This window comes from Athene noctua, chromosome 5 (genome assembly GCF_965140245.1).
Source record: "Athene noctua chromosome 5, bAthNoc1.hap1.1, whole genome shotgun sequence".
Lineage (NCBI taxonomy): Eukaryota > Metazoa > Chordata > Aves > Strigiformes > Strigidae > Athene > Athene noctua.
This window is the reverse complement of record NC_134041.1, coordinates 43978815-44000771: the sequence shown is the minus strand read 5'-3', so window position 1 is coordinate 44000771 and position 21957 is coordinate 43978815. Positions and strand designations below refer to the sequence as shown.

At 45.5% G+C, this 21957-nt stretch overlaps 1 protein-coding gene across 4 annotated transcripts in view; it reads right to left on the bottom strand.

Moving 5' to 3' along the window:
- Positions 1-1389: 1389 nt before the first annotated feature.
- NDST2 (N-deacetylase and N-sulfotransferase 2) overlaps positions 1390-21957 on the bottom strand; it is a 138405-nt gene continuing 117837 nt past the window's right edge. For all 4 annotated transcript variants that reach the window (XM_074907243.1, XM_074907244.1, XM_074907245.1 and 1 more), the window contains 12 exons: positions 18256-18343; positions 17936-18090; positions 16277-16462; positions 15740-15868; positions 10497-10679; positions 9611-9707; positions 8174-8297; positions 6555-6729; positions 6125-6295; positions 4656-4765; positions 3367-3469; positions 1390-3207 (listed from right to left, as the gene is read on the bottom strand). In XM_074907243.1, the coding sequence (XP_074763344.1) occupies positions 3082-3207; positions 3367-3469; positions 4656-4765; positions 6125-6295; positions 6555-6729; positions 8174-8297; positions 9611-9707; positions 10497-10679; positions 15740-15868; positions 16277-16462; positions 17936-18090; positions 18256-18343 (1647 nt within the window). In that variant the 3' untranslated portion in view covers positions 1390-3081. The remainder of the gene's footprint in view (positions 3208-3366; positions 3470-4655; positions 4766-6124; positions 6296-6554; positions 6730-8173; positions 8298-9610; positions 9708-10496; positions 10680-15739; positions 15869-16276; positions 16463-17935; positions 18091-18255; positions 18344-21957) is intronic.

Here is a 21957-nt window from a genome sequence, read left to right as displayed (position 1 = left end):
TTCCCAATTCTCACCTTTCATGCACCCTTCCAAAGAGTGACATCTGGCTACTGTTTCTATTACAATCGCGTGCCTTTCTGGTACCTAGCGCAAATTACTCTTTTTTTAAATGGGTCAGTTTCCTATGCACCAGAAGTATTAAAAATATTTAAATATATTACAGAAAATTTTTTCAGGTAATGTTTTGTGTTTACTGTTGTTTACCTTACCTTAGAAGTGAACTGTTTACCATGAAGTTCTGTTACTCAACAGTGAGGTATGATGAAGAGGTTTATTTCCACTGTCAAAATGAAACAGGAGGGTCTGTAATGTGTAGGTGCCTAAGAGATTAGTATCTAGTAACCTTCATATCTCACTGGAAAAGATGATGTCGGCTTTTTGATAGCACACAGCTGCTGATACTATAAAAGTTTCTCTTAGGAGGGGGTATTTGTTTCCATGGCCTTGAAGGGATGTCTGGAAAGAGGGCAGCTTCTGCAGCAAGGTGCTGTCAGAGGGAGTTACCAGATTTGAAAATGACTCTTCATCAGCTAAATCAGAGAAGGACAGTCCACATTTGGATCTGACCACAGCAGGTGACTTGTTTGCTGTTAGCATAAGCAGTAAGAGAACAAGTGTGGCATAGAAATGAAGCAATGGGGAGGAGGAAAAGCATAAATAATGAGAGTAATCAGCTGCCCTTTGCTGCTCTGAGTGAAGGACTATCACCAGTAAACTCACCCTGACATTTGGTGAGCTCCTCCCAACATTTATTCCTGGTACCTTGATTATTCTGTAATGTTTAATTCCATCTCCTCACAGATGTACCATGGTCTGAGGTAAAGCATGAAGTAATTGTGTGAGTGACAGCCTGTAACGCATTAAGAGCAGAGTTTAATGGAGCATCATTAGCACTGGTCCTGGCATCCTCCTCCTCCTGGGGCAGCATGTAAAAACAGCCGTGCTGCTGCTGTACTTGTGTGTGAAGCACTTGGTGGAGAAAGAGCTGTGAGGCTGTTTTATGATGCTGTCGCAACTGTGACTATTTAAACAATGTTTTGCTTCCAGTTCAATGTAGGCTGGTTATTACTGTAGGTCTGTGCCCCTGGATGGGAGGGGCACAGCAGCTGGAAGCTGCTGCAGCAGCCAGGGATGGCCCAAGAGTCATCACTGCAGCAGGCCATTACGGATGAGCCTGCAGGCTGTGCTGTGCCAGCTTCTGCAAGCCTACAGGTGCACATGCAGAGAAAGTGCCCTTAGGACACTGTTTCTGTGTTGTTACAAATGTAAGTTAAACACTTTTGTTGCCCTCCCAAATATCAGCTCTAAGGCCTGGAGTAGGTTTTTCAGTTTTTCTTACTGTTTTACCAGCTTAGAGTCCATGACATCACTCGAAATCATCACAAAGAAGAAAAATAAGTAGTACATTTATTGAATCTCCACTTACTACTACTTCTAGCCTTTATTCAGACACTTATGCTCAGCTTCGAGAGCCAAGAATTTCTTCATTATCATTCAATGTGAATGATGCTATACATGAATCCAGTGCAGGAAGTCGGGCTCTTCTCTCTAACAGGAGTGAGAGAGGGGTTTCTAGTCTTTCTGTCCTTTTTTGGCTGCACAAAATAACCCTTTCCAAGGGCACATGAAATAAAATACTATATTGCATACTATATACATTTACATACAATGGTAAATGCACCATTCATTCAGAAATACACAATACCTAAGGCTCAATGAAGAAGCTTAGTTGAAGCAACTTCCCTCGGGATAGGAGAAAAGGAGCTCACGACACTTCATTGTACAGATCCTGCCCCTCCATTCTCTGCAACTACAGCAACCTCCGATGACCATCTGCACCCGGGAGGGAGGGACGATGGCCCACACAACTTATGGGTCAGCAACAGAAAACATGTACAACCATGATGGAGGATTTCCTCTGAGTAATTATCCAGCAACTGCAGGAGGAGGCAAAGCACCTTAGTGTACTTGCTTAACTGTGTGCAGAAGTAGTAAACTAAACAGCCCCTTTTAAGTCTAAACCTTCCCTTTTATATCCAAATGAACTTAACTGTTTTTTGCTTTTCTCCTTGTATTTTTGGGACTGCAGGGGAATTAAAACAGGTGCTATCTATCAGCATATGTAGTAGGGGCCCTGAAGCTGTTAGAGAAAAATGTTGCTTTTTTTTTTTTTTTTTTTTTAACCTGATCAGACATGGGGAATGGAATGGTCTGCTTTCAGCTTTATCAGCCTTATTTTACAATACCTGAGCTTTGCCTCCCCCAACTGCTGTGCTGCACTAACACATGCCTCCAAAGTGCTCTAAGGGGACATGTAGCTTCTTGGTTATCTTCTGAAATGTCTGAAGTCCCTGCAGAGAAACAGCTGCCATGTTGCCATATACGGCACCCTTTTCCCTAAGACAACAAATCAATTCTGTGTGTCAACATCTGTAGCTTTGCCTTATCTCCCACTGCCCAAAGTCACTGGACACTATCACACCAGCAGTGCTGGAGGTAAGGAGGCAATCTTGTCTATTACGTGTCTCCAAGAAGGTGCAGTCCCCAACAGCTGCACACAGTGGCACTGTAAGTAATGATCACAGCCACTGGGAGGAACAAGGCATTCTTGTACCTTGCTGTTGGCAAACAGACTGGGGTTCACTGGACTAGATTCCCCTTTTACGGAGATGCTGTTCTTTTCTCAGCAGTGGGCTCAACAGCTCACCTCTGAAGTCTTTACTTCTGGACTCAGAGGAGTAACACATTAACTCTCCAGCTGGTGCCTGTTCCATACACAGAGAAGAGTAATTTAAAGTGTTAACTGTGCTCTCTCCCCTGCTCAAAGTAGGGCAAGCATTCCAAATCCTTCCTGTAAGTAAAAGTCAAAGTGTAACACACCATTCACACTCAAGAATGTGACTTGCACTCCATGCGGCAGGGCAGAGTCAGAGGCAGCAGCCCTTCCCAGTGGCGGGGAAAGGCTCCGCATGCACATTCCCTGCTCATCTGTCCGGTTGTTTTGGCTTGACAAGAGATGGCATCATAGCACACGCAGGAGCACCACACATCCCAATGGCACTGAGGCAAGGGAGGTCCCTCTCAGCTCCAGCTGGAGTTCTGCAGTTCCTCTCGGAGCCAGGTTGGAAGGGGCTGCCCAAGTCTGTTCATCAGCTTGGATAATTCAATGTTGTGCTCCCGGTAGAAGTCTCTTAGGAACAGCCGTGACTGTGTGGAAAATACAGACCCCATTAGTGTGAAAGGAAATGTTACCCTCAACACATGTTCCATAGGTCATCTAGGACACAGATGGTAGGTAAATCCAGGTTGGTCTGCTGGGATGTTTCCACATCTTTTGCTGCCAATGGATCTGAGACAGTTACTCACCGAGGAATCCATATCAGGGTATTTTCTTCCTTTACTCTTTCCTAGGCATTTAGACTTTCCTCCGTCTAGCAGCTGGCACCAAAATCCTTTTGCTTCATCAAATCTGAAAAGGACACTTGTTTTTAAAAGATATGGCCACATGCCCAATTAGTAGTAGCACAAATTAAGTAACTCCATAGGTATTTCCCATTTCAATGCTTTACAAATTGGGTTGAGGCTTTATTTCTTTATGGTATTGGTTCCTTTTTTTCTTAGCACCTGTCTACTTTGACAAGAAATCCATTACAACCTTGACTGTTGCAACTTTATGTAGAGGTAACATGGTGTTACAGTATTTGTCTGTTAAGCTTGTGGGTGGGGAATAACAGTCAAGTGTTTTAGTGTATATAAATTCTTTTAAAACGCCTTGTTACAGTTGAGAAATATTAGAGAACCCCCCAGCCATTTAAAGAGTCAGTGTTTTCTTGCCAAAACACAGGTATAAGGCAATGCTGGGAACCATGTCAGGGTCTGGTCTGTCCTATCCTGTCCCCTCAGTTGGCCAAAGGTGAGCGTGAGGTCTGAGCAAGTACCTCTACCAAACTCTGAGGCAAGCTGACCAACACCATTTCTTTTCTGGCTCTGGCTGAAGCATACAGCTGGAAATAGTCCATTTACAATCACCACATGTGCTTCAGCCAGTAAGGCTTTTGAGTAATCTGACATTTCTCTAAACCTGCCCTCCCCTGGGGAGCCATGTGCCATGCCCTTGGAAACCAACTGTAGGAGAATGGAGCTGGTTCTCCTCTTTTACTGTTAAAGAAAAGGGCAGTTGCTCCAGGCACCTGTCAGGTCCATGTCTTCTGTAATAGGCTCTTTACTTCAGACTGTGTGATGCATCCCTAATCTCCATCTAGTTGAAGATACAAGGCACCTGTCACATGTTTTTTTATCACAGCTCCTGTACTTCCTGTCAGATACAGGTATAACACAATGTAAAAGGAGTGCTAATAATTCCAGCTCCCTTTCTGAAACCACAAATACAAATGGAAAACATCGTAACTACTGCTGTGAGCATCTTCGTGCTTCTCCATGACTGTGCCAAAACCCACCCCTTCCTCTATCATTTTTGGAAAGACTAAGCTATGATTCCTGTCTCAGCATAGCATCTCATGCTATCTGAACCTAATTTTAGGGTTAGGCATACCTCTGAAACCCTGGCAGGTCTCAGAGTCAGTTTTCTTCCAATCAAGTGCTTACTAGTATCACACTTGGCTAAGAAAGTGCCCTCCCCAGAACGATTTCCCTACCTGAGGGCCTGGGTGTAGTTGAAGAGTGGCGTTACTCCCAAGAACTTCTGGATGTTGTCCATTACAGAGGCAGGGTTGTGTCTCAGCTCCTGACCATCCACAATGAGAAGCTGAAAAGACAGCGGCCTCCTTAGCCTGACAGCTTGTGCTGAACAGCACCCATGAGCTTCCTGGATCTCAAAACTCCCCCTGGCCTTTCTGCATGTGAGTAAAGGCTGCCAAAGCCCGTTTATTCCAGAGCAACAAGGTGGGGAGATGTGGACCATCTGTCACCTCAGATAGAGAAGTTAAGATACAGGCCACCAGTACCATGAAACAGTAGATCATGACAGGCTTTGCTTAATAAACTCGCCTTTGGCCAAACCCCCTGTAACTAAGCACTAAGACCCAGCAGTAGCACCATTTACAGATTGTCTCTGGAAATCTCATGTATTCTTTTTAGATGTCAGCAGCCATTGTGCAAACTATTCTTCTGTAACCTATGATTATTCTTCTGTTACATGTATGATAAACTATAATGAACAACATTTGTGCTAATAAATTACCTATTCCAAAGAACAGAACAGAAAAATAGTCACATGAACTGAAGTCTGGGGAAGGTAGGATACCCTGACACTGACTATGGGTCAGTACAAGGATGGTGTGTCTGGCTTGATCATTCCTCACAGCAGTAACCTCCAGGAATAGGAAGGCAATGAGATATGAGCCCAAGAATGTTTTCCCATGTCTCTCTCAGTCTTGGCAGATCTGTCATGTACAGTTTAGGCTGCTGCTTTGGCAGAGAGTAAGAGATGAAAAGGGCATTATAAGCCTCTGCTGGATTACAGGCTGCCTGAGGATAAACCACAGCAGCAGAAAGGAACTTGAAAAAAACATATCCTGACTCAAACAGTTTATAAATTTCTTGGGAATTTAGAGACAGTAATGGTCTACATTGTCTATTAATTGACTTTTTTCAAATTTATACACAAAACACAGAATCCTGACATCTCTGCAGTGAAACTTCCCTTCAGCAGACAGTAAAGGTATCACAAGACAGAAACTAACAAGTGGCAGAGCCCAAGAGCCTCTCTTTAAAGCAATAAAATTGCAGCAAGTAGTTTGAACACCTACTGGGCTTGAAGAGGGTCCCTGGGCTGCAGGCTGCCAAGATGAAAGGAAGGGATTGCTAACACTGCTGTTCTTGCTGAACTTCTCAATATTGTAGAGCTCTCTGGGACATCACAGGATCCTCCTGCACTCATTTACTTTTACAAATACGATAAAGTGCAAAATTGGGAGTATTCAAGCCTGATTTCTTATCAGATCATAACAGAAGGAAGCAAATTGTGGCTCCTGTTCCAAAAGGCAAGACAGAAGGTGAAATGAAATCAAGGCGGCAGGGAGTGTGTGCACATGTTATGGTTTGTTCTCCTCTCCACTAAACCTACAAGGGGCTCCAGGAGAGCCTCTACTGCCAAACCTCCTACCTGCCCAGAGGGGTAGTATGTCAGCCAGCGCTCCAGGTGAGTTGAATACCAGCCAGGGAGCAGGCATCGGCTTTGCAGGTTGCGGAGTTCCTGAGGGGCCTGGGATTTTGCAGAGATCACTTGGTAGAAGGTGTAATTGAGGGCTACAGGGTCATTATGAGCACGCTGGTGCTGGAAAACATAAACTGAATTTAGGAGCAAAATCCACACAAAATTCCACCTTACACATCTCTGTGCAGACCACATTGACTTGGCACAACCACCCACCAATGCCTTTGTGTGTAACTGTCCGCACTCTGCGGGCAGTCTGCATCATGGCCACGGCCCCTCTCTGGAAGCACAGCCAGGGCCTTTCTGCCCTGGGCTGTCCCCTGCACCCTGCTGGAACTTCTCTCTGACCCTCACCCACAGAACAGTGCAGGGAAGTTACCTGGTACCACGAATAGGCTCGATCAGCAGGGTTGATCAGAACAGTAATGATTTTGGCTCGAGGCAGCAGGGCTGCACCACGTTTTGGTACCACCTCTGTGTCAAAGTAGTTGGCACTCTTCTCAAACATGAAGTCTGTGCTGGCGTTGGAGGGGATGGGAAAGAATTCCATGTACCTGCCAAACAGAGGGGATGCTGGTGAGTGGCACAGCCCAGAAAAGAAATGGCACACGACAAAACTATGCCCTTGCTCCTCTTCAACAGGCACAGTTCACAACAACTGCACCTCCCCAGCAATGCAGCGAATGGGCAAATGGGTGCAGAGCTGGCAGAGCCATGACTTGGAAAGGGGTGGCAGAGCACAACATAGAAAGTTGGAGATGATAAGAGGGTAAGAAAGTATTTTGCTGAGAGTGTGTTCCCCAAGTCCTTGGGCAATGGAAGGAAAAGGCAGAGGGTAGGGTACTAGTTGCAAGCTCTAGCAGAAAGGAGGTTCTGTACAAGAGCAAGGTCAGAGTCAGCCGCTGGCCATGCCACTGACTGCTTGTTCAAACCCGTCTAAATCATTTGTCTCTTTGTGCCCCAGTCCATAGCCGAGAGGCAGGGTAAAGGGCTCTGCTCTACCTCACGGGAGCTTGTCACATTAGTAAACATGGAAACTTAAAGACGTTCAAATAATGGTAGAGGGTAATGGGGAGATAGGGCACTATAAAGCACTGGAAGACTGGTCTCTGCTGAAATTTAAGCTGTACAACAAATTCAAATTCCATCTCTGCTGAAATTTAAGCTGTACAACAAATTCAAATTCCATGCTAAACACAAAGATTCTCTCCTCTTGCATGTGATGCTACATTCAAATCAAGTATTTCACTCAAATACCAACCACCTTCCAGTATCTTTTCAACAGTTCTCTAAATGATCAGACAAAATCTCCCACAGCTCATGGGCAAAGAGATTCCTCAGCAGAATGCCTTACTGCCACACAGCCGTCCCTCAGAGCCATGCATGAGGGAGTTCAGTGCTTCGAGCAAGGAACACCTTTAAAATTTCTCTGCCTGGAAGCATACTGGCATAATAGTGCCATAGTGACACTAGAATTTCACTACTGGGTGGAAACACCGTATCACAATTGCATACTTTGACAAGTAAAGACCAAGGTATGCATGTGGACACTGGGAGCCAGAGGAAGGAAGGCAGTGACAGCTCTAAGTCTAATGGGCCCAGAACAACAGTAGGGAGGTTACCCCCTCCACAGGATGTGTCTGAACTTGGAAACCACAAAGAATTTTTTAATGAGCACACTGTTGTCTGTTCTGCATGTGAAAGGAAAAGAAAACTCATGACAGTAGTGCATTGAACAAAGACTCTGATTTTTCAAAGCTAAGTCATGCCTACAAGTCTCCTGGTGACCAGTGAGTAAAATCAGAAACCACCTGTCCTGTTCCTGGGACTAAGCAGCTGGGTTAGTAGGAAAACAGAGAACATGCGCTGAGCAATAGCAGTGAAAACAACTGTTCAGAAATAGAGAAGCTACTAAGGTGGCTGAGGTGGACGTAAAGACTCGAGAGAAGACAACATGGGTGCACCTTATCACAGAATAACATGCATCAGGGTTCTTACCAATCGATTCCTTTATGATAGTTGGGTCCATTAAAAAACTGAATCTCCTCGAAGGTGGATGGACTTGGGAAGTTACTGGTGACAGCTGGATGCATGGTCAAGAAGAAGTGCACAGCTGTTGTGCCTGCAACAGGAACCAGTTAACAGGACTCAGCTCACACATAATGCTTGGCTGAAAGCACAGGCTTTATCTGCACTGCGACACACGGTCCTCAGATGGGCACACTCCTACCATGCGTGGCTAACTCATGCAGGTTACAACAGCAGTGACACCAAGCACTTTGGGACTGAACTTGACCGAGCGGTTCAATCCCACATTTCAGCTCATGCAGCTGATTTAAGTCACCTGCTCAGCATGACAGCTGTCACCCATGTTGGCTACCCCCATGTCTTCTTTTCCCCGGTGGCACAGCTCCACTGTCATGTGGCAGAACCCACAACTGCCAGAGGGGAGGTGGCCTGGGCCCTGCAGGACAGTATTATGTGTTTGGGAAGGAGATGTTCTAGGGACAACATTAGTGTCCTTGGATGAGAATTCAGCTAGAGATGCCTTGGCCTGCCTCTGCTGTAGATGTTTTCCCTTTACCCAGCCAAACCTGATAGTCCTGCTCAGCACCCAGCTGTTGGCCTCCAGCAAGCCAATAAATCAGCTGAGAGAAGGGTTTTCTTACTTGCAAGCAGCTTGGGCCATGATACAGGAGTGCTCATGCTGCACTCACCAACAGAGCTTCACAGTGACACAGGCAGGAGACAGCAGCTTGCTGGGACAAACTTCCTCCCAAGGCCAGGATGACCATTTGCTGTGCATGGTTCACGGCTGCTGTTTCACTGCACTACAGAGCAGTGAAAGCCCGGCTTTGAAGACTTGGCTTTGGCTGAAGAGATTTTGTTCTCTTCAGACTAGAAGGGACTCTTCAATACAGTATATACAGCCATGTCACTGCCAACCACAATGCCACAGCAGTTAAGAGGTGGTGACAGAGGTCAGACAAAGAGGATCCCTGCCTCCCACTGACAGTGACATGGAGCACGCAGTGGTACACAGATCTGTTGCAATAAAAGCACTAGGAAGCATTCATCATAAGCTTTGCTAAAGCATGTGTGTTTAGTCCTGCTGACAGCTTATGTTTGTGACACACTAAGAAAGGTCACAGTTTCTCTGAGCTTACATGGAAAAGCCAAAACACAACTCTGCAGGTAGGGCTTTTCTCTGCAAATCAGGACTGAGCCAAGAAAAGTGCCAGGGTGAAGTACTGACAGGCTTGCCAGGTTTAGGTTAGAACAAATCTGAGCTTCTCTGAAATGTCCTCTGCAGCCATTTGGCAGCTTGCACAAAGGGCAGCCATACAGATCTACAACACAGACCTTTCCAGCTCTCCTCTCTGGAGGAATAAGATGGAAGCTGCAATCTCTCTTTAGATAAAACATTTGCATTACCAGTTTTCTGAGGTCCCACGATGAGGAACTTGGGGAGTCGATCACACGTTTTCTCTTTGGACCAGATATCCTTGTGCCTCTTATCATCACAGGGATTCTGCAGCACAAGTGATGGGATTAAGCATTACCACGGGAGCTAATGGAAGGGGGAGGAAAAGCTGGAAGGCCAGTCCTCTCGGGAAAATCCTATTAACATATGAAGAACACTTCACAGCCACACAGCTGCTTTGCCAGGCATCAAGAAGAGTTAAGTAAAAACACGAGGGAATGGTTTCAAAAGCTGCAAAGTGACACAGGAGCCAAAGTCCCTCTGAGAGTGTTAACCACAGGCCTTGCCCTGTGTAGCCATGCTGGGCTGGGCCATCAGGATTGTACAGCTCAGCATCTGTGAACTTCTGGCAGACAGACAATTCTATCACCTTCAGTTAATTTCATCTGCTCGTTACCATGCAGAGAGCTGCTGCCCTGGGATAAAATGGAATAAGCATGTTTTTATTTAATGAACATGAATTCTGCAGTGTGAAATTACCTTAAGATTAATCACATTAACACGCCTGCAAGCTCCTCCAGCACCAAACAGAGCTCTTCCTCGCACACTTAACATTTCACAGCAGCTTGCTCTAATATAAGCCGTTTAATGACCCCAATGCCTGCAAGTTTGCCCCCCAGTCAGTTAAGACAGCTACACCATGACTGTGTCCTACTGCTCCTACTCCCCATCCTTTTCACCTTGTAATTTGTCACTTGCAGCCTCAAGCCACAAAGGTTAAACCTAATAGCTTTATGCATTCCACCTCTGCGCTCTGGATCAGCAGTCTTGCCACACTTTAAATGTGGGACATACCTCTTGGAAAACCACTAGGAGCAGTTAAAACTGGCATCTCACCTGCCACAAGGGATTCTTCTCCTGTGGAAAGATTTCAAAGTACTTTTTTGCAAGTTGGACAGGGGGCAATGTTTGCAGGCGAAGGTTGGTCCAGCACTGCACAAACTTGACGAGGCTCTCAAAAGTGTACAGTCCCAGACGGTCATTCCCATAGTTGGACAGGTGCGTCATGAAGATGCTGATCTGAAAACAGGAAAGACATGGGATACTGGTAGATCAGGTAACAGCACTGTTTCCTTCTAGCTTGATTCCACTGTCAGCAAGAGGCTGTTCACATCTCAGACGGTCCTGGCTGTCTGGCTTGATGAATGTCCATCTGCCAGGATACAGCACTGCCCTAACAATAAAATGAAAGAAATGCAGCACTTGCAAGACAGGAGGAACTCAGGAGAGGAGGAACACAAACCTTTCAGTAACCCTTGGGAATGGTGTGGGGGGGGGGTGATAACTGAGCCCTGGATGTCAGTCCAAAAGAGTTTCAAAATTCCATTCAAGTGGCTCTGAGACATTTAGCGGAACAAATGTTAGTCAGTGACTCCCTCCTAGTCAAAGCCTTGCAAAGCCTCTTCCATGAGAGAACAGGAGCTTCCCTTCCACTCCTGAGGCACAGCCAGGGCAACCTCTCTATCTGTGGTGCCTGCTAGAGCAGGGGAGCAGGCCAGGGCACAGTGGCACAAAGGATGGTTTCCACAGCGAGTTGTTTCTAGGCCCACAGCTTGTCACCTTTCATTCACTTTGGAGCTGACATCTCAAGTGTGAAAGAACAACTGACAATTCACATCTTAAATTCCAAACCAGAGTACCTGGGGATCTGAACAGGGACTGCAAAGAGACCTTGCACTGGGACACTGTTGTAGAAACAGACATCAGCTGATAAAGTTTTAGCTTCCAAGAGCCTTCAGCACAGGCAGCCCCTGAAAAATGTCCTGCCAAGCCAGAGGATGTAAACCCTTGGGCAAAGTGGCACTGAGCACCCATGGGAGCTCCTCCAGCACTGCAGTGCTCAGGAGCTGGTATGCTGTCTCTCCCTTGCCAAGTCATCTCTTCTTCTCAAGCACATACATTTCCCTCCTGTCTGTTTTTCAGTATCTTAACTTCTGGAAAAGAGTGCAAAAGATTGCTGTCAGCTTGACTCTGGTGTGTGGCTTTGACAGGTCCCATGGAATTGGGCATCCCAGTGCCTGTAACACAACAGCACTTTGCCAGACACTAAACCACACCACAGCTAGAAGTTAGCAAAACAACTAAGGCCTATGGAAGAAGGACTATGTGGATGATTTAGCACTCCCCACCCAGTGTTTGCTAGTGCAGGGAAGAGAACTTAGTCACAGTAGGGGCACACACTGCTGCGCAGCTCAGTGCTGAATCCTGATGATGCCAGGTAAGGTCAGCAGGCAACAACAGGCTTCCCTGGCAGGGGACATGAATGGCTTTCCACTCACAGTAGGAAAAGAGCAAAAAAGGGAAGCAGAAACAGATGGTCTTAGGATGAAGACATTTGCTGGCACTCAGGAGGTCTGAATTCAGTTTTCTGCCCAGTGTCACCATAGACTGGTCTCAGTGCTGCAAGATGTTAGCTCTTTGTGCCTGAGCCATCCCCAAGACACTGAATGAATTTAATCCTGTCCATAAAGTGCTCACACCCCAGGGTCTTTTGAGTAGGCAACAGAAAAAAGTGGTAGGACTCTGGGACACATGGAAAGTAAGTGCAGTTAAAAGATTTATCACATTTGTCTGCCTGTGAGTTTTTCACTTCTGGTTTCCTACTGAGCTGACAGAGAGGCCCTGCCAGACAGGCTCTGGCACCTACACTTCAAAGAGCAGTGTATGCTTGGTGCTATTGTGTAAAAAGGATGTGCTAAATACAACACAGAGCAAAGGACAGAAAGATCTTCTGTCTAACTGCAGGGCCATGCCACCAAGCACATAAGGCAGCAGAGGATGAGTCTCATGTTGTATTTTGCTCCCCATTTCTGGGAGACACCACAAGGTGGTGTGACTGCAAAGGATGGCTCATCCCTTTACTTACTAGTGAAACACTCAGAGGTAAAGTTTGCTGCATGAACCAAGTACTGCAGCAGGGAGGATGCAAGTCACCACCTGGGGCCCCTTCAAGATTTCCAGAATTAAAAAAGCCCGCATGTGATCCAGGTTACCAAAGGTCTCTCAAGACTGACTACATTCAGTAAAGTGGCCCACACAGGTAATGCTGTCACCTGCAAACAGTCCCAAGCAACTGGATTTAGAAGATGATGAGAGAAGCCCAACCTAAGAGCCATGTCCCCGTACTTCTGAGCATGCAGTCATGTCCTGTAACACACATGCACTGTTTTAACAAGGCCTGGCAGCTTGCTCTGCCTCATCACAGCTACTGCTGCCAAAACAGCTCTGAGCACTACTTCTGACATAAGCTACACTCAATTCCCATCTTTCCCTCCCTCCCATCCACACCCAGTGACCCCAGGGACTGGCTTGGTAATAACACCTCCCTCCTCTCCCCATCCCTTCCACTGTCAGCATGCCATGGTTTCCCTTCCCTCATGCTGAGGAAAGATGAAAGGAAAGGTCACAGAAAGCCCAGAATACAGAAACGAGGAGGGTATGAGCATCCTTGCAAAATGTAACAAGCAGCTGTGGGCACAGCAGTAACCTGCCAGCGCAGTGTGAGCAAAAGTGTTTGTGAGAAGTGATCAGCCTGTCTGCTGAACATCAACAGCTATTCTCCTTCCTGACATCAGACCTCGTTCAGGTCAGAAGATCAAACATCTTCTGTTTGCACTGTGGAGCTGATCATACGCATACAGGCTTGGAGACTCCTACTTGTGTATATCCACTCAAAGGGAGCTGGAAGCACCAAAAAGGACTAAAAGAGCCTGGTCCAAACCTGCTACGGATCACTGCTGGGGCTGCAGGGCTGGCCAGCTTTCTATCAGGTCTGTGAGATGGCTCTATCAGAGAGGGGTAGAATGCAAGGGACTGAGTCACTGTGCAAACATGAGCAATGACGAGGAGCTTAGAGCACACTACTCCGCTGTTGACACAGAGAGAGAAATGCTCCACTGCCAAAACAAAGCAAAAGTGTAAACATCAGAAGCATCTGAAGGTGCCTGAAACAGTTTTAAAAGTCACCATGAAGAGTCAACAGTAAATCTGGCAAATAAATTCACCCTGTACTACAGCACGATCTTTCCAGACTTTTTAGATCACATATCACTGCCAGCTGCTTTGACCGTCTTATCCATAAATTTTAATGATTAGCCCTAGAAACTATGTTTCTATAAATTCCTTGGCACAGCCTCCTAGACCAGCAGCGATCTCTGGATTACAGTCTGGCAACTGGTCTTCCTAGAGAAACTGAGAGCTCTTTATTTTCACAGTGGCTATTTCTGCAGGCATTCTTTAAGATCTGACAATTATGAATTGGGTCAAGGTGGAATTCACCCAACATATGGGAAGAGAAGCCCAAAAAAGAAAGCAGTTTCTTTCCAGCTGACCAATTGTGCCATACGTAATGCAAAGAATAGCCTTCTCCTTACTACAGACTTTCATTAAGCAGGTAGATTTGGTTGTTGTGTGTAAAGATAACAATTCTGTCTCAGGTGACAGGGACAGAAGGCTGGCTTCTAGACCTTAGGGATGGAAGGTTGGCTTCTAGACCTGAAGTATGAACCCCTATAGCTTTTGAGCTAGGGCTGTTACATAACCATACCTTCTGCAGACCACACACACCAAGCCAGGGCTGGTCACTGGCTAACCTTCAGAAACACAGGGCCTGTTTGTAAACTACATCTTGTCTGTGTGATATACCCAGACAACATTGCAAGGATCTTTTCACTATCACAGTTCTACTTCTAGGAGTAGAAAGGCACTAAACACTAGGAAAAGTAAGAGTCAAGAAAAAAATAAAGCTCACTGAGGGAAAAAGCTTGATCTTCTGATTCACTGAGCCTCTACAGTCCTATCTAAAAGTTGCCAAAGCTGCATATTCAGCACAGCAATCAAGATGCACAAGAAGGAGAGAATAAAAGAAAACATCACAATAAGCAGAGCCACTGATGTTACGTGACAAATCCCACAAACAATTACTCAATGACTGGAACCGTTACTCTAGGGTTCCCACCTAGGACACCAGTGAGAAACAACCTATTTTCAGATCTGTTTGCATGGCTTCTTGCCCATACTCAGGCACTGGTGTAAACGATGTATGAAGGAGAAGTAAGAACATAGAAATTTGGAAGTCAGGAGAAAATAAGAGATTAACATCATTCTATTCAGAAGGCCGGGGTAGACATTCTAAAATCACTATCTAAATGCAGCAGGGCAATGTCCATTCAGAGAAAGGGAGGACAATAGGTGCCAAATCAGCTTCAGTAAGAAAAAAAATTCAGGTGGGGAACTGAGTAAGTTACTATACAATTCAAATGAACGGCATGTCATCCTGCTGCAGCCAACAAGCAGGAATATGAGGGACTGTGATCTGTGGTTGGAAATTGCTACAAAGCTTTATCTCCCAATTCTTTCCATTCAGGATTTTCTAAAAATGACTGGTTTTTTCAATGGGAAGTGAGAAACTCATTTGATTTGCCATCCATGGCTAAGAACTGGGAAGGGACTGCAGGGTGTTGAAGGTGCTACATTAGCTTGGTGGCTTGATGGAACTGTCAGGTATTGAAAAGGGAAAAAACATCTGAAAGAAACACCTGTGTTAGATCCAGATCTTCAAAAAATGCCTCAGGGCAACAGCTACACGCAGAAATTGTTTCAAGTGTATACATGTTGAAAGAAAGGGGAGAGCTCTTCGTAATGAAAGCCCAGAGAAAGCAATTATTCTGAACAAAACTCATCAGTGAGCCAGGAGAGAAGCCAACAGGCGGCAGATGTGCGTGGAACAGAAGGAGCAAAGGCACATCTCACTTATGATTCATGAAGACGCAGCAGCCTAGGTAACACCCACGCTACGGTGGGCCATGCTCAGCATGTCACCCTTGCTAGTTTCTATCTGCAGAGTGTTACACTTGTCAACACTCAATACTAATGCTTCCTTGGCAGAGCGTAAAGCAAAGCAGCATTAACTAGCAAGTACTTCCTTGGCCCTCTTTTTCACATCTCCTTAGCATGACAGTGGAGACACCCACACCATGATGAGTGGTTATACTGAATCTCCCATAAGATCTAGCCCTTTCCCACATCACACACATAAGCTGAGACACCCGTGCACTGATTCCCCTTTCAGACGAGCTTACTGGGTTCAGGAGCACCGTCAGGAAGAGTTCACCACCACGAATGCTCTTGTCCAACTCCTTTGAGCCACCAGGATACTCATTATAGAAGATAGTATGAGTAAAAAGACCACAGGTCTGTCGAGGCAGAACCTGGCAATATCAGAGAAAAGCAAAGTTAGGTAAGAGGCAGATGCAGCAGAACCTACACATGAATGTGTCAAAGCAGCACTCTGTGGATCAACATAAGGAGTAACCGACACAGCCGCATAGGTTCAGAGGACTCTTGATATTCCTCCCAACCATTTACTCATCACAGTGCAAATAAGGCAGTGGGATCACAATTTAGGCTTGCTGTGCTTGGTTTTGCACCCCATTCAGTACTGACCTCTGAATTGTAATGAAAAACACAGACACTGGCTTTAGCCAAGTTTTTTCTCTTTGCTTGACTTTATGATTTTGGAAACACTGGTGATACTAAGATTAATGTCTCTGATGCAGGTCGCTCAAAGGCTGTCCCTTGGGCAGGAAAGCGGGCTCTGCTCACGCAGCTGTGCTCACCATGATTCCATTATGGATGAATCCACGCCGGTACCGGGCAGGCCGTAGGTGTGGGTATTCCTCTGTGCTCGTTACTTGGATGCTCCACACAGATTTCCATGCCTCATAGAGCTGTGTGTGGACAGGATAAACCCCAGAATGATGAGGGGCTACGGCATAGCCCAAGTCTGTGGGAATCCCATGCTCCTGGAAGCAGAATATGCAGCTCAGTCATTCAATATTTAACTAATATCCTTAATAAGGATCATACTCAGCAATAGACTCCAAGTCAGAGCAAGCTGACAGAGTAACATGGAAATTCTATGGATTGGGAAACCTGAAATACTGCTTGTACTTCTTGTTTTATGCATCTATAGAAATATGAGTGATTTTATATCAACAAGGATGTCCAGCTGTAAGAATGGTCTTGTAGCTTGCAGGTGTGACAAATCAGATTAATTCACAAGCCTCAGGTCAGGTTCCTTGGTTACTACAAACTAATCAATGCTGTTAAGTGACAGACACATCTGACTCCCACAGTCTGAGTCACTAAAGGAGTAAAACAAAATTTCCTTAATATATAGACGGAAAGGAAGATGACGACTGGGCTCTGTCTTGTCTCTAGCAATTCAAAGAAAAGCAGACATGAAGCAAGAGACTGTTGAGGGTAAAGATATGGGGCCTGGAGCTATACTAAAATGACAGGAAATATCTGAGTTTCATGGTTTTTAATTCCGCTATGTGGTTCTGGTAACAATATGAATGATGACAGCTCTGCCCTGGTGGTGTACAATAAAACCAGAGCCCCTAAATGAAGCAGCAACCTTCTCCTTCTCACTGCTAGCCTGTTTTACGTTAAATATGTGTAATTGTGGTCTGCGCTTTGTCTCTCTTTGCAAAAGACTGTACTGTTGTTTAACCAGGAAAAGGAGGAGCCTAAACTGTTTCTATAATGCTGCAACTGTGCTCTGAATTCAAGATCATTCCTAATCTGTGTGTGTCATGGGAACACAAAACAGCAGCCTGCTATTCCCAAAGGGATTACCATCAAAAGCACCAAGCTAGAGGTGAAGAGGACACTTCTTTTCAGAGAAACATGTATGCTATATTCAACTCTGGGCTGTAAGCATCAGACATTGTTCCAGCAGTGCAGGATGTTCAAGGTTTCCCCCTCCTCTGCCAAAACTCAGCGAATTTCCCCTGGACTTCCTAGATAAGTAACTTCCTTCAGCATTGTCTGGGGAGGCCAGATGTAGGGCTGTTAGCCATAGAGCATTTTATACTACCAACCAGGTGACTTCCCTACAAAACTATTGTGAGTAAGGATGGGAAAGGAAATGCTTTCTCACTGCCAGAGTTTATAAATTAATTGCATTTGGATGGTAATGCTACAAGTTCACACTTCAGCAATCAAGAGCCTTGGGATTTGCACCCTGGAACTAGCAGAGCTACCTGGGGCCATGCAGGTGCCAGGAAACACTTCCCACTGCACAGGCAGGCACGGGAATGGTATTTCTTGCCTGAAGACAGCAGGAGCCATGCACCAATTTAAACTTTCAGAACTGCCCTTCTTAAATGGAGCTGAGTTACTAGACTAGTATTTGGGTTCAGCAGGGTCCAAACATCTATTCCAGGAGAAGAATTAGTACTGCAAGGTAAATAATCTGCAGTGCTCCTTACCACAGCAAACTGTTTGTTGAGCTTCATCTGCTCAGCCAGCACAGTGACATTGTGGAAAAGATGAGGCTGCATGTGACTCCACATGTGAGGGAACCACCAGAACTCCTTTCTGTGTTTGAGCAGCATGTCATCCCCTTCATCTTCCTCATCTGTACCTAGAGGAAGTGCAAAACAAAAGGCAGAAGAGGTGCTCAATGTTTCAAAGCAGTGCTAATCCCCTGCAATGCTGAGTTGTGCCAACAGAAAATCATGCATGCATACACATGTGAACACTGGGGCTGTACATAGGTGCTGGGACCAAGGGGGTGCCAGGGGCTTACCTGTGTGGTAGAATTTCCCTGAGAAGCCCAGGTTGAAGGTGAAATTTGGGACTAAAGTTCTTAGTTTATTCTGGGTGCTCAGTAAAGCCTGTTTGAATGAAAGGAAAAAGAAATGTTCATATTCAGTTGCTCTGTAACATTTCTCTGTGCCTTACTGGTACCCAGTTCAGTCTAAAGAGGTATCAAAGGGGATGGGACTAAGGCATTGTTGCCTGTGGAGTGAAGCAGAGTAACCAAGTGCTTGACATACAGAGTCTTTACTTGAAGTAGTCCTGTTGTACTAAATGATACCACTTTAAAACCACAGTCAGATAATGCTCTCCACTTCAGTGTGAAGGACCCAGAGTGTCTGATGCTAAGGCAAAAGGACAGTGTATCTCACTTCCAAGCAACAGACCCCTTATTTTTTCCAGGTGCAACCTCAACACTCCCTTCCTCTCCAACGTTCACTGGGACTTTGCTACTGAACCTCTCCCCTTTCTCTCTCATCCTACGTGTTAATGAAAAAGGAGGATGGGGCAGCACACGGTACACAGTAGAAGGAAGAGCAGTCACTAAGATCATGAACAGTAACAAAGTGATGCAAAAGGAGGGGGCTTGTATTTAGAGAGAAAAGGTGGATTAGCAGAACTACCCAGGGAAGGAGCCCTGCCATGGCAGGGAGGTATCCCTGGTTCTGTGTCCCTTGAAAGTGACAAAATCCTTTTGTGGCAGGAAAGTTTCCTGGGTTCTCGAAAGAAAACTTGGGGGAGCTGACATTCACAGCCATCACATCTCCTACAGGTTCTCACTTCCTCACTTGTGTCTGCTTTAAATGTCCAAAATAATTGCTATAGCCAAAGGGAAGGAGCCTTGTGCCACAAACCCCAAGGTCCAGCAGCAGTGTACAGAGTAAGACAACAGACAGCCGTGACAGAAAAAAAAAATACAACCCAGGGGCTCAGTATGTCACAGACAAGACACAAACTAATTCCAGTCAAATTTCTTCTTCTGAGAAATGCCCTGAGATGCACGCTCTGCTGCTACCTGCATGCTTCGGGAAAAGTGTCACTGGTGCAGCTCCCTATGGGAGAAGCTCTCAATCAAATATGGGCCTGGCAGGAGGGCTGTTGGCAGGTGACAGAGATGCAGTTATTTAGATTTTAATCGCTTTTCTAAGAAAGCAATGGATTGGTGGCTACACCAAGGTGAAGGTGATGACCTCTCAACAGCAGACTTGGGGTAGATGCAAATACACAAGCAACTTGTCACATAGATAATACCAGGGGAAGCATACAGACTTTTCAAAATGTGCAGAGGAGACAGGCAGATCATTCTGCATCAGGTGCCCTTCCCCAGCCTCAAGGAGCACAAAAGAGCACTACAATGCTGCCTTCACATGGCTTACATTCTATATGTGTTGTTTAGGCACACTGCTCCTTAAGTGGTCAAAGTGCATTCACAAATGCAGACTCTCATTCAGTCTGTTCAGGGATCCATCTGCCTTGACACCAGGGATCTGTTCAGAGAGTTCAGGGATCAGCCTTGACACCTACCACTTAATCACTGCTGTCACTAATAATTCAAAACAGTGTTGACCAAACACTGATCATCACATTAATTTAAAAATGATGACTTCTGTATTTTACTTCAATCACCCACCCACCTTTGAGCAAAGAAGTTGAGAGGTTTTATTCCCGAGGCAGCCAGCCCATGACCTCTCACACACGGCAAGGTGGGAAAAGCAGACAGATTATTTCTGCAGTGCTGCAGACACTCTCATCAATGCTCTCTCTGAGGGAACCAAGCTTTCAGACTTTACCCTAGATATGTACCTGATTGCCTGTTCTTCCTCCCCACATCCACACAACAGTGACATCAAATGCAGCCTGGAACAAATTTCAAAGATCCCAGCTCCTCCACAGCCACATGACTACCTTACCCCAGTCCTCACGCAAGGGTAGTATTTTGAGCAATGTATGGCACACGACATCTCCAGAACCTATCACAAACGTAGGTAGTGCTTTTAAAAGGTGACATGCCAGCAGCACTGATGGCTGAAGCCTCCTTTGCTGCACAAGATCCAGAATAGGCAATGGGAGGTCAAGTTCCCCTCATATAACCCTGGTAAGACACAGGAACTCATCCTACACATCAGGGAGCACAGACTGAGAGCTGTGCTTCTCTATACTGAGAAGCATCTGCCTGCCCAGATGGATAACAATATTGCATCAAACTTGGGACCAGCACCTTGAACACATTGCCCAATATCTTAAGACAGGAAAGTGCCACTTTCTTTTCTTGTCTCCAGAGCTGTCCCAAGCCTCACCACTTCTCTCTGCTGCCCTGAAAGGCACATCCAGGTCCTCCAGCTTGGGTAGGAAGGTGGAGGGAGGAAAGACAGCAGTTAAGAGGCTTAGCATTCCTCTGCATAGAGGGAGATGTAAAGGCTGTCTGGGGTTACCATGACAACACATCTGTCTGATGATAAATCCCCAAAAGCCCTGCTCCAGCAGGCAGCAATCTTTTGTGTCTGGGGAGGGACCAGGATGAACTGCGGAGGTCCCAGAAATTCTGAAAATATGGAGCCTCACAGAGTCCTGTTTTTCTGACAGATTTATTGCCAATCATGTCCCACCCCTCTGCTGATGCTGGGTCCTTTTCACAACCAAATCCATAAGGTAGCATAGCATAGGTTTGAAGAAATGTCTTTCTCCCGCACAGAATAAAAGAGACAAAGGTGCCAAGTAAGATATTTGGAAATTTGTTTTAACAAATTATGCATTCACTGTTCTCTAGCACCCTGGTTCAAAGAGGTCTGTGAGCTGTAGTAAGGTGAAACAATACGGATGTGGGAACAGGCCAGGAAGATGGCATTTCTCTCTGCTCTGACACCTCTGCTGCACTGTTTCTCTTTTATAAAGTAGGATGAATGATAGTACTAATAATGTCTTACAGGTGACTCAAGTGGCGTTTCATTTATATCCATAATGTGCTCTGAGATTCTTAAATGAAAGGCAATCAAGAGTAGGAGTAGGCTATTCATTAAGATATAAAATAGCCAGATACAAACAGATCTTCATGTGCATATTTGAGAAATTTAGTTGCTCACATGGTACAGGACAGAGGGCTAGCATTTTACCTACGCCCCATAAATTCTTGGAGGGACACAGCCCCTCCAATCCCTCCAAGAATTTCTGTTTAATATTTTCTAACTATCTTCCATTCCAAAAACCCTTCCAAGATGCCGCCAAACCCCCAACCCAGAAAGGCCCCTTCCCCAGCTAAGCTCCTTACTTGAAGCTCAGCAAGGCTCACCCCAGGAAGGAACAGATGGGATCTTCAAGAGATTCCCAGCACTGGCCACCAGAACTCATAAACCACAATCAAGTCCAGACCTGCTTCATGCTTGTCACAGTCTACCAGAGAACATTCTTTGCAACTCACAACCTGTATTTCTGGAGGTCTTTAGTACTTAATTAGGGCAGCCAGGCTGCAGGACCAATTGAGACATCTTCATTTCTGGACACAATGGAAAAAAAGGTCTAAGTTTCAGTCTAATGTTCAATGCCCATCACTTTAAAAAAGGCTTTTCTATAATCTCAAATTATGATAAATATTTATGTCTAAGCAAATGTTAGGGGAAGAAGTTTAACATTGTGTCTTTTGTTGCAAACATTAAAAAAGCTGTATCATCTCACTGATGGGATCTGCAAAGATTTA